The 12,228-nt window shown below is 36.3% G+C and overlaps 2 protein-coding genes across 6 annotated transcripts in view; one reads left to right on the top strand and one right to left on the bottom strand.

Annotated features, from left to right (window-relative positions):
* LOC129420755 (cilia- and flagella-associated protein 337) overlaps nt 1-2,545 on the bottom strand; it is a 35,525-nt gene extending 32,980 nt beyond the window's left edge. Inside the window, exons 1-3 of one of the 5 annotated variants that reach the window (XM_055175815.2) lie at nt 2,366-2,543; nt 2,062-2,155; nt 1,895-1,967 (exon numbers count right to left, since the gene is read on the bottom strand). In XM_055175815.2, coding sequence (XP_055031790.2) covers nt 1,895-1,965 — 71 coding nt within the window. In that variant the 5' untranslated portion in view covers nt 1,966-1,967; nt 2,062-2,155; nt 2,366-2,543. Of the gene's footprint in view, nt 1-1,894; nt 1,968-2,061 lie in introns of all 5 variants that reach the window. The other 4 variants (XM_055175816.2, XM_055175819.2, XM_055175818.2 and 1 more) reach the window with 4 other exon arrangements.
* An 18-nt stretch (nt 2,546-2,563) lies between these two features.
* lrrc45 (leucine rich repeat containing 45) lies at nt 2,564-11,872 on the top strand. The gene is made up of 18 exons (XM_073866569.1): nt 2,564-2,706; nt 3,224-3,492; nt 5,419-5,480; nt 5,560-5,630; nt 5,865-6,043; nt 6,296-6,424; nt 6,618-6,730; nt 6,819-6,877; nt 7,815-7,892; nt 8,168-8,303; nt 9,118-9,195; nt 9,272-9,383; nt 9,527-9,597; nt 9,675-9,767; nt 9,846-9,938; nt 10,047-10,220; nt 10,906-11,053; nt 11,215-11,872. Exons 2-18 carry the CDS (start codon nt 3,264-3,266, stop codon nt 11,409-11,411), a joined length of 2,022 nt encoding a protein of 673 aa, XP_073722670.1. The 5' UTR covers nt 2,564-2,706; nt 3,224-3,263; the 3' UTR covers nt 11,412-11,872.
* The last annotated feature ends 356 nt before the right edge of the window (nt 11,873-12,228 follow it).

Raw genomic sequence — 12,228 nt, 5'->3', positions numbered from 1 at the left:
ACAACTACTCCAATAACATTGCTGGTTTTGAGGCCATCTGGGAACCTTTTCTTAAACATTAATCGAACACCAATAACTGAAACGTCTGATTTTTTATTACTTTAAAGGTTCTCTAAGCGAATTCACGCGTTTTAGATCATAAAATATTTTTTTGTTACATCCAGCAAACATATCCTCACTATCTGCTTGCTTCCTGTCCGCTGATCAAACTGTAAAAAAAACGCGATATCTGTAGACAGCCCAGCCTCCACAAACTGCAATAATAACAAACTGGCCAAACCTACACCAGAAACCATAACAAAGTGTTCTAACCAATAAACGCCAAGACGGATTTGGGGTATGGGTTTGGGCGCGTTCACGAAAGCACGGAAGGGAGGGGGAGGAGTTTACTACGCTCAGTTTGTTTGAAAACACATTTCAAAAATCAACACACAGATTCGCTTAGAGAATCTTTAACTATCATGACACCTGCTGACTTGCAAATAGATGTACATAAGTGTAAAAAGGGCACAGATCTGGAGTATAGACGGTTTCAGCAGTAACAACATAAACAAGCGGCTGTCGTAGTCCGCAATTAACTTCCGGTAAACTCTGAATAAATAACAACAAAGTTCTTTAAACGTAGTTTATTTATATAACAAGCAAAAAACAACATGTAGATTACCTAGGAAACCAAAACATTTGTTATTTTCGACCAGGCTTTTGTTCAAGAGATCAGTTTAGCAACTAGTCAGACCATTAAAAAAACGAAACCGGAAGTAATGTCGGATCCAGACGTGTATCGCGCTAGCGCACGTGCGTCCGATGAAACCGTCTATATTATTTATCTAAACAATTGAAATTTTTGTTCTGTTTCTGTTTTTTTATTATTGTCTGTTTGTATGGTTTATGTTGTTATAATGCCAAAATAAAAACAAAGTAAACAGGAAAGGGACACACCCAAAATGGCACATTTTTGCTTGCGTCTACAAAGTGGCAATTTTAACATGCTAGAATTAATTATTAATATGATATTTTGAGCTAAAACTTCTCATATGCACTCTGGGGACATCAAAGAATGATTTGATATCTTAAAAAAGTCTTGTGAAATGTCCCCTTTAAACATGGAAAAAGTCAGATTTTCATGATATGTCCCCTTCAATACAAATTAGCGACCTTGTAAAATATGTACGAATTGCCATGCCACTGTGATTTTTTTAAACATTTTCAGGCAAGTTAAGCACTACATGCCTGAAAATTTTAAAAAATATCACAGTTGCATGGCAATTCGTACATATTTTACAAGGTCGCTAATTGAATCTTCTTGAGACTTTAGCCTGGATTTCACAGGTAAGGTCACAAATAACATGACTTGAATAAAACAACTCTTACATTTATCACTTTTATTGATATACTTTTATTGATATACTGGAACACTTGAGATCACATCAGCTAAATGTTCCCTATATACTCCGACCCATGTAGAGTTATTCATTGAAAAGTGAAGCTGAATCAATCAAATTGTTTAATCAATGAACTGTAATTTATTATGTGATTTCATATGCTTTTGTATGCTCTTGTTACCATGGGTAAACCAACAACAAGCCTAAATGCAAAAGTTATTGATTTAAACCATCCACACTCACAGCACGCACAGGTAGCTTTAAAAATAACTCATGGTGTCATATAATAACACATCTTTTTTAACATACAGTTATATTCAGTAAGATCCACATAACCAGCACACATGCAAGTACTGCCTTGTTAAAAATTCTGCATATGGGATTATGATTTATGTGCTTACAGTGTCAGCTGATAACTAAAGTATTTATGTAAAGGCATAAATATATGTGAAATAGACAAAGTATTATTTTGAAATATGATAAACTGATTTCAGAAAAAGTACTGCACTTACTAATGAGTGGTGCTGTGCATTTCCTCTTTATAGACTTTCCATGGATCCTTATGTTGTTTAAAGGCGTCCATACCTAATAAACAAAAGTGTACAAAAAGAAAAGAACATCCTACAATAGTGATATAAGCCTACAAACATTTAGTATTTGACAAAAATTTACCACTTACTTAAAATAATCTCCTTTTATGCCCTATTTTTGTGTTGACTTCTGGCACGTCTTCTTCCTCTGGGCTTCAATAAAGGACAGGAATGCTCATGTTTCTAAATTAATCATCCATCAGTTACTAAGGTAATCTCATACAACACAGAGCAAACACTGCCCTTTACTTAATCTTTCACTGTCTTTATTTCTTTTATCATTTTGTACCATATCCCAATATTTACAGTACAGTACATGAGAAATAAATCAAGAAACGCAGCCCGTGTAACTGTCAACAATAATCGTTCAGCTAAATGAGAACAACGTTTTACCTCAAATGTTTTACTTTCTCAAACACTGCCTAAATGTAAACACGTTGCATCAAAAGTATATTTACTCTCGTGTTGTAATATATATAAACGATATTAAAAAGAAACTTTGCTTATTTCTCTGTCTGCTTAGAGAAAAAGTTTAATATATTATACTACACGCTGCACTGGAGGCACAACTACATATCCCACAATTCCGCGGCTTCAAACCGGAAGTCCGTTATTTCCTGGATACTTTAAACTGTCAAAGAAACAATCAGCTAGTGAGGACGACAGACAGAAAAACAGTTGCTGGTACAATAATATCACAGATAAAATGATGCTTTTTAACGACAGAACTAAAGGTTAGATGTGTTTTTATCTTTCGGTTATTCTTTTTTTTCACTTATAAGCTAATTATCTAAGTAGCATTTATTAGCGGAGTTTGCACAAAGCATTAAGTACAAGTCGTAGCAAAACAATACTGTAGAATGGAATACTAACTAGATATTCCAGAAGTTATGTTACTTTAAACAGTTAAATAAATATAGCAAGGTTAAAGGTCATTTAACACATTTACATTCGTGCAGTTGGCAGACGCTTTTATGCAAAGCGACCTACAGTATATTCAAAAAGCATTTTTATCTCTGGGACTCGAACCCACAACCTTTACATTGCTAATGCTCAACAAGTTGCGCAACAGGAGCACTATTATTAGATAAATAAACTAATAAAAATACTATCGTGTTCTAAGTGTTTCTTGAATAGAAAGAGACACATTGTTATGTGTACAGTATGCAAATTTAAATCCTGATTACAGTTGCTATTCCAAATCACATTGCCTCCCTGTTTGTCGTTTCTCTGTGTCTGGTCTCCTTACAGACCACTGAGAGGGTGACGGAGTCGCAGAAAGTGTGGAGTAATGGAGGACTTTAGGAGGACGTATCTAAGGCTGTGTAAGGAGGGAGGTATAGATACACAGGAGTCAGTGCTAGCTCAGCTGGACACAAGAACAGTGACGGGCAGCACTAGACTGGACTTGAGCGGTCAGAGCATCACCGTAGACACTTGCAGTGTGCTGGGCAGAGTACTGCAGAATGACACAGTTTTCACCGAAATCATTTTCAGTGACTGCATGCTCAGTGAAGAAGGTGGGTGTGTGTGTTGTAAATCACGTGACAAAATGACCAGTTTACATTTAATCTCAAAATACAAATAAAAAATGTAAGTTTGCATGAAAGCGAATACGGCAGTGATGGCCGGTGACTTCTCTTCTGAGGGGCGCAAATTCAAAATATGTGTTCAGAGTGTCGTGTGTGTTGCTCATCATGTCAAAATATGTGTTTGTTGCGTCATGTGACATTTCAAAATCTGTGCCTGCTGCACATGCATTGAAAGGGTTTATGATAAAAGAGACGCTCATGTTTACAAGATACTCACAAGTAACTAACTTAACCACTCAACTACACATGAGATTAAGCGAGCATCTGGCAAACGCGAGCGTCACTTTTATCATAAAACTTCGAAGCGTCTGCAGCAGGCATTGCTAAATACATGTTGTCACGAGCTTTGCATTGTCCGACCTCGAAAAAGAAGGCACTGGTCGGCACTGGAATATGGCAAATTCCATTTTAAATAATTTTCAAAATACACAAAAAAGGCCTAAAAATATATGTGCTGAAATATTATTTTGAACGTATTCACCAATATTTTGTATATTTTTAAATATATTTTAAAAATAAATATATTTTAAAGCATTTATTTTCACATCGCATTGGAAGAAAAACGTATGATACAAACCTTGAAACATTTATAAAGGTTTAAATTATATATGTATTTTAACTGCAGAAATACACTTATAATTTTATTTTATACATACACATTTTTTACTTATACTTTAATTATTTTATATAAACTTTTGTACTTCGGCCTGGAAAATATATATATTTTGTGGTTGTAAAATTTGAATTGGTGTCCCTGAAATTCATTTTGAAATATATGTTAATATATGAAGGTTAAAACTAAATATATTTTCAAATTAAAAAAGCTTTTTACAAAATGTATTTAGCATATATTTAAAGCATATTTTTGGGCAGAGAAATAAACATTTTTTGGACTACATGACAATTAAGTACATTCCCATTACTGTAACACAATTATTATTTAGTGTGTATTCGGCAAAATTAAAGGCAGTGTAACAAATACTACCATCATGTATAAAAACATTTAAATAATTATTTTATGTTTGCATTACACTGTTGAAAATGTGATGATGCAAATTATAATTTATCAGAGAATGTTTATAAAACCAATATATTGAACCATCTGTTTATGTTATAAGCCTGTAATGATAGAGTTATAGATGTGACAAAAAGGAAAGGACACAAGTTTTTGGGGGACAACAACTTACTTTGTAGGAAGCAATCAGAAATCAGAAGCAATATTATTGCACAAGTGAAGAAGCGTTGGCTCTTCATAAAATAAGAATTTATTTATTTAGATTTTTGTGTGTGCATTTATGAAAAAACAGCCTTGTGAATGTGACGGTGATCTAACTGATAAATAATTGTAAAAAATATTTAAAATAAACCTTGCATAGGTATTTAAGCCACCAAATATCTGGGATATCAGTCACTGAGCAAAGAAAGGTCTGTCTTTTCTTTAAAAATTGCCTTTTTTATTGTATGCAATGTTTCAAATGGACACCTGAATGCTTTTTTGAGATTCACACTCAAAGTGTAAGTTAAACAATGATCTTTGTAGATGCACTGATCTTTGCATGAGCTATTACTAAAATGTCACTTATTTTAGGTGAATTGCTTGAGATCTGTTACTTTATAGGACATACTGACTTATAATCATTGTTTTTGAGGTCTAAAAGAAATTATTAGGAGAAAGAAAGACATGAATATGATAAAACAATACAATATGTGAAGCTTCGGTGGATTTTCTGACACATTTATTTTTTATGTTTTTATTTATTTATTTTGCTTTATTTAGCTTTCTCTGTGTGTTCAGTGTACCATACAGAATGGATGGTTGAACTAAAAGACTTAATGTCATTCTGTCATCTACAGGTGTCAAGCAGTTGCTAAATGGGCTTTGCTCCAACACCACAGTGAAAATATTGGATCTGAAGGTAAACTATAGTGTTTGTCTTTTGCTTTGTATCCTAAATAGTCCAGACGACATTCTCTAAAAAACACAATTATCTTAAGGGAAACAACTTGAGAGGAACTGGCGCTGAGGTTTTGGGACAGTTATTAGTGAGGAACAAGATGCTGCGTAGGTAAGTGATTTAGCATTCAATTTTAATTGTTTTATTTGTTAAACATATTGTTATTCCCGTCTTCTAAAGTGAAAAAATTGTTTCATCTATTCAATTTAATTTAAATTCTAACTTCTTGCAGTCTTACATTTTTAATATTGTCTATTTACAACCATTAATGTCACTGCCCAAAATCTTCTAGATTAAATTATATTGGAACCTTATGTGGAAATATTGTTCCTGTTTTGTCTGGAGGCTTGTGCTGGAGTGGAATGCTTTGGGAATGTGGGAGGAAGGATTTGCCATATTTTGTGAAGGTTTGGCCTCTAACACCTCGCTCACCCAGCTCGACCTGCGAAATAACCAAATTAACCACCAGGGGGCAGCAGAGCTCTGTATAGCACTCAAGAGAAACTGCACTTTGCAAGATTTGGGTAAGTTTTGAAAACAATTCCACTGTTTCCTATAAACAAAGGCGATGTTGTTGTGCAACCCAGTTATTTGTGCATGATGTCATATGCTTTGCAAAACACCAGTCGCACTCCTTTCAACCTTGTGTTGGGAATTGTTGTGTTTGTAACATTAATTGCAGTTTTCATTTGTTTCAGTTTTGTGATTTAGAGATTGATCTGATACTTGTCTGTCCACATGTGTTGTCTCATAGTCTGATCTGTTTGTGAGTGCAGATCTCAGGTGGAATAACATTGGGTTGCTGGGTGGCCGATCTCTGCTGGAGGCAATGCAACAGAACCGCGCGCTGCTCAAACTTGAGATGGCTGGAAACAACATTCCCAGTGATACTCTCCGAGCCATTGGTGAGAATGAAATGGAAGAGGAATACTCTGAGATAAACATAATTCAATGGGAAAGATTTCCATTGGTCTCTGATGGTTAATGTTTCCCCTTCAAATGAAAGATTATGTGATTGGGGTCTAACTGACACAAAAAAACATTTCTTTTCATCATCAAAGCAAAAGCTTTATATATCTAATAGTAATTTCTTATCAGAACAGTCCATGAATCATAACACAGACAGGCAGTCCACACTTCGAGAGAGTCGGAGCAAGACCCACGTACTGGGCAAAGAAATCCAGCTGCTAAAGGAGGAGAAGAGCAGACAGGTAAGAAATAATGGGCTCTTCTGTTTCAAATTGAGTTGGATGTTTTAAACTAACACATAGAAACAAACTTTCTTCCTGTGGCCTGAAGTTTCTTAGTCTGATGGAAACCATCGACAGACAGAAAGATGAGATGGGACGAAGCAGCAGGTCAGTGGGATGATGATAAAGTATAACTCTCCAATGTTGTTAAAGAACAGTACACACAACGATAAACAATTGGTCATCGTTTATTCACCCCAATGTCATTAAAGGGATAGTTCACCCAAAATTTGTTTTGCTGAACACAAATGAAGATATTTTAAAGACTGTTTGTAACCAAGCAGATCTGGGGCACCATTGACTTTTATAGTAGGAAAAAATAGGGGTGTAACGATAAATCACGACACACGCTAATATACCTGTCCGATATCGGTTCTGAATCACAAAGGTGATATTATGCACAGCTCTTTAATGTACTATGGCTCTTTGATCAGTATGAAGTCCTTATCAATTTAAAATCACTGTTAGTTTGAGTCGTTTATAACATGCATTTAAAAAAAGCAACACTGGTCAAACATAATCATTATAATTATAAATATGCTTTATTATCATGAAAATACCTGAAAAGGTTTGAAGAACAGCTATATAATTATGCTTATAGGCATTTACTGGAGATGCGTGTGTAAATGCTGCTACTTCTGCGGCAAATACTGAGTTTCTGCATGAAAGCCCTCTGACTTTTGGATTTAGCTGCATTTCACCGCAATTCAAGCATAGCAAGCAAATCGCACAATTATCAGTACACCCCTATGAGTAAATGTAAATGATGACACAATTATCATTTTTGGGGGAAACTATCCCTTTAAATCTATATGCCTATGTGGATTGATGTACTGTATAATCAAAATTGCCGCAATATCATGCTATCAGTCATGTGCCACGCAAGAATGAAGCCAAATCTGTGAAACGTGTCTAAAGGTGACAGTTTTAAATTGGGTAAACTTTTATTTTGAAATGGGATTTAAGTTGCTTCAGAGCAAAATGCTGTATATAGAAACTAATGAGACTTTAAATTATATAACTAACTGGTTTTGTGTTTCCAAAGAAATTCTTCCATACGTCTGGGGCACTTACAAGAAGCGCTGAACGAGCAGAAATCAGTGATGAATTCTCTCACAGCCAAGTAAGCAACTTTTCAACTGCAATTAAAGGCATAGTTGACCCAAATATTATGCCATCATATACTCACACTGAACTTGTTTCAAACTTATATAAATGTGCTGCTAAACACAAGGGAAGATATTTTGAAAAATGTTGTAACTAAACATATCTGGGGCACCATTAACTTTCATAGTATAAATTTTTTCCTTTAAATTTTTTCTGCATTGAAACGGAAAGCAACAGTTTGCTTTATACTTTTCATTGTCTGTGAGGGTAAATGTACATTTTATTATTCAGATTGCAGATGACAGAGGCCGCTCTAGCACTATCAGAGCAAAAATCCCACGACCTAGGTGAACTGCTGACTCGAGTCAAAATGGAGAAAACAGAGCTCAGAGATAAGCAGTCCAGAGACATGAAGAAAGAACATGAGGTATTTAATTCCAATGCCTTCATTATAACCTTAAAGGGACAGTTCACACAAAGATTGGAATTATGTCATCAATTACTCAGACTTAAGCTCTTACAGACCTGTATACATTAATTGCTCTGTTGAACACAATGGAAAAAAATTGTAATGAAGCAAAGAACAGGAGCATCATTGACTTCCATAGTAGGAAAAACAAATACTATTAAAGTCAGTGGTGCCCAGAAACGTTTGGTTACAATCATTGCTCAAAATATCTTCATTTGTGTTCAGCAGAACAAAGACATTTATACAATGTAAATGTAAATGATAAAGGGGATCGCACACCGGCCGCGCAGCTCAGCGCCGCGCAGCGCCGCGCCGTTCTAAAAAAATGTAACACATTGTTTTCTATGAGTGTACGCACACCGGCGCCGCCAGGTGGCGCCTGTCCGCGCCGCCCAGCTGTGACTCAGGAAGTTGTTCAAATCCCTGTCGCGCCACACAGCGCCACTCACACAGTTTAACATTACATAACATCATATGTGTCCCAAATCATTAACAAGTAACATTGGCTGCTAACGTATATTTTACATTTTGAAATAGACGTTATCTGACGAAGCTCGCGCTATTTAATGTGCACTTCCGGTTTACAATACCTCCGAGTTCTCCTAGGCGCGGCGCGGCGCGGCGCCGGGCTGCGCGGCCGGTGTGCGATCCCCTTAACAGAATTTTTATTTTTGAGTGAACTATTCCTAACTCTAATATTTTAAAATACCAGAATTACATCATAAAATCTTACTTTTACAAGATAAAACCTTTTTTGAGTTTTGTTCTGTAGGAGAGTGCTCTGAAGGAGGCAAAGCTTTTGAAGGAGGTGAATGCACTGTCAGAGAAGAACCTCCAGCTTAGAAATAAGGTACAGAAGAAATCATATTGTTTGGTGGAGCAGCTGCATGCGTGTGTAAGTTTAAACCCATTACGTTTCCTCTCAGCTGGATGAGACTGAACGCAGATGTAAAATGCAACAGGAGCAAATCTTTGAGCTGAAACAGGAACTTGCCAACTCCACTGCTGAACTAAAGCTGCGTCTCGCCCAGACTGAAGGTGCCGTTCACTATACTAGCTACAGTATATTACCAAAGCTTCTAGGGATAGTTCACCCAAAAATGAGAATTCTGTCATTACTTACTTTCATGTTTTTACAAACCTGTATACATTTCTTTTTTCTTCTTGGTTCTCCCCTCCAGAACGTCTGGACATGGAGAAGAGAAGATCTAAGCAGGCACTTGAAGATATGGACAGTTTACGACAAAAGGAGGTGAAAACGTTAAAGCCACTGAGATGTTACTACTTTGGGTCACCTCTTACTGAAAGTTTATTTTCCCGTTGCTCCAGGTAGATCACCTGACGAGACACCAGGAAGATTGTGAGAGAGGTCTACAGGATCGTATTCTTAAACTTGAGGGACAGAGGATCCAGTTAGAGGAGGTAGACAAAAACAAGACCAAAAATCAACTTTTTTTGCATTATTTACACATTTTTGAACATTTTATTTGACTTTTATAGGAGCTCAGCAGGGTAAAAGCATCTCTGGTGACAGAAAGAGCTCAAGCCGAGGAAGAGCTCGGAAAAGTGCGCGCCCAAGTGCGACTGGAGGAAGTATGCACGTTTAAACGGCATTATTAATATAACGGCTCAGGTTATTCATATTCATATGTGCCCTGTTCAAGTTGATGAATCTTGCTTTCCTGACTTTGTGTGTCACAGCAGCAACATTTGAGCAGCCTGGAGGAGAAACTGCGGGCAGTTCGTCAGTCTCGGGATGAGTCTCAGAATCACTGCACCCAGCAGAAACAGACCATAGCTGAGCTGCAAGCCAGAGTGGGACAGCAAAGCATTGAGATGGACACACTTCGCCGCAGGATAGAGGAGTTACAGCAGGTACAGGCTCCAACAAAGACATGTATTCGTTACATTGCATAGTCACAGCATACTCTATTTGGGATATAAGTTGTTACAGTGATTAAAAATATTGACTGACAATCACTTGATTTGTGCCATAAGCTGCATTTTCATTAAAGATTTGCACAAAACTTTCCATTTCTGATGATCATGTGACTTTAAAGGCGGAGTCCATGATGTTTGAAAGCCAATGTTGATATTTGAAATCACCCAAACAAACACGCCCCTACCCCAATAGAATCTGGACCTTCTGTTGATAGACCCACCCCACACATACGCAACCCGGCATTTGATTTGATTTGATTGGCTAGAAGTGTGTTTTGGTAGTCGGCCCGTCTCCTTTTCCAAAGCGCTTTTCAAACATCGTGGACTCCGCCTTTAACACATGTCAGGTGATTTGTAAATCTTTTTCAAATTTCCTGAAAACCACTTCACCTAAGCGTAAAAACTTTTTTGTGATATATGGGAGTTTATGTGAAATTTTCAATTCGCTATTTCAATTTGTGCAATTTGAAGGTAATGAAAACGCAGCTAATGATACATAAATGTATTCTATAAATATATATATTGGAACCGTATCTGCCATTTAAGAATCAGAATTCATCTTGAGCCAACTAATATAAGTCTGAATCTCCTGACATCTTGCTGTGTTTATGAACAACAGGAGCTTGCAGGGAAAGAGCAAGAAAAATTAGCAGAAGTGACACGTGTGCGGGTCGAACTACAGGAGCAAGTTGGCCACCTGCAAGCTGAAAGGACAGCACAGGGTGGCCTGAAAGAAAAAATCGCAGCTCTGGAGAGAGAATTGAAGGGTACATCATACATGCAAATTTTTATTGTAATTTCACATACCTGTAGTGAAGACAACACGTTTTGGTTCTGTCTAGTGTTTTATGCTGTAATCTGATGGCAATTTTGCAAGCTGTTGGATCATTGGCTCAGTATATTTGTTTGTGTGTGTGTTTTGGATCAGTTCTCAGTGCCACCCACAGAGAGGCCCTTCTGGACAAAGAAAGTGAGATTTCCTCTGTGCTTGAGCGACTACGCATTAGAGAAGGAGAGATTCAGCGCATGCGTGAGGATGAGGCACAGAGAGCCAGCTTCCTACAGAATGCCATTCTCACCTACGTCCAGGGATCACCTCTTGCACACTTCAGCCCAAAAAAGTGAACATGCTTTCAAAACAGTTTAGTGACGGGTCAACCCCCACATCACTACAACCAGCACACTTTTGGACTATGCACAATGAATTCAATGCAGTTTTACTCAGATTTTGTTTTACCTGGAATGAAAGTGGCAAGTTTTCATGAAGTAAATATTTATGAGCAACAATGTTTTAATATGTATTCTTTAAAATCTTTAAATCTCTGGTTTGGTTTGTATTATTGAATAATCAGGTAATATTGCATTATTAGAAGCTGTTCACTGTTTTTATAAATATTTATTTTGATTCAGTGAAATACCAATGCTAGTTTTAAAATCTAATGTGAAAATTTAAATGTGCCATATTTCCCAACAAAGCTCTTATGTTGTGGCACTTATGAACTGCATATTAAGATGTTTGTACTTTTTTACTTTTGGAGTTTTCTACTTCAGCGATGTCTTTTTATTTTAATAAATGTGTGGTTTTCAAAAGCTCTGAGGATGCTGTGTATAAAATAGTCAAAGGAAAATTTGAAGCAGCATACTACCATACTATTTAATTTACATTTATTTCTATATAGCTTTTCACAATTTTGCATAATGAGTAGCTTTATAGCCAACCATGCTGAAAAACAAACAGTCAAGACATGAAAATAAGGAAATATAAAATTACAAAAATATATAAAATTATAAAATATATGGTATTCCAAAATGTGCAAAACTGTGAATAGGAGAGGTTTCCTAGAGAGGGTTTAATTTTCATAAGGGCGGAGATGCCTTAACTGCTTACGTTAATATATAATAACAGGATATTTATAAAATACACAAAGAATATCATAATAAT

The sequence above is a fragment of the Misgurnus anguillicaudatus genome, chromosome 4 (assembly GCF_027580225.2).
Source record: "Misgurnus anguillicaudatus chromosome 4, ASM2758022v2, whole genome shotgun sequence".
Classification (NCBI taxonomy): Eukaryota; Metazoa; Chordata; class Actinopteri; order Cypriniformes; family Cobitidae; genus Misgurnus; species Misgurnus anguillicaudatus.
Note: the sequence above shows the minus strand (reverse complement) of the source record. Positions and strands in the feature narration are given on the sequence as shown.

Bases quoted from the DNA above. Each gene is read 5' to 3' on its own strand.
- lrrc45 (XM_073866569.1), top strand. From the start codon at position 3,264: ATGGAGGACTTTAGGAGGACGTATCTAAGGCTGTGTAAGGAGGGAGGT. The intron at 6,425-6,617 runs GTGAGAATGAAA...ATTTCTTATCAG, and splicing joins TGATACTCTCCGAGCCATTG to AACAGTCCATGAATCATAAC. The intron at 7,893-8,167 runs GTAAGCAACTTT...TTTATTATTCAG, and splicing joins ATGAATTCTCTCACAGCCAA to ATTGCAGATGACAGAGGCCG.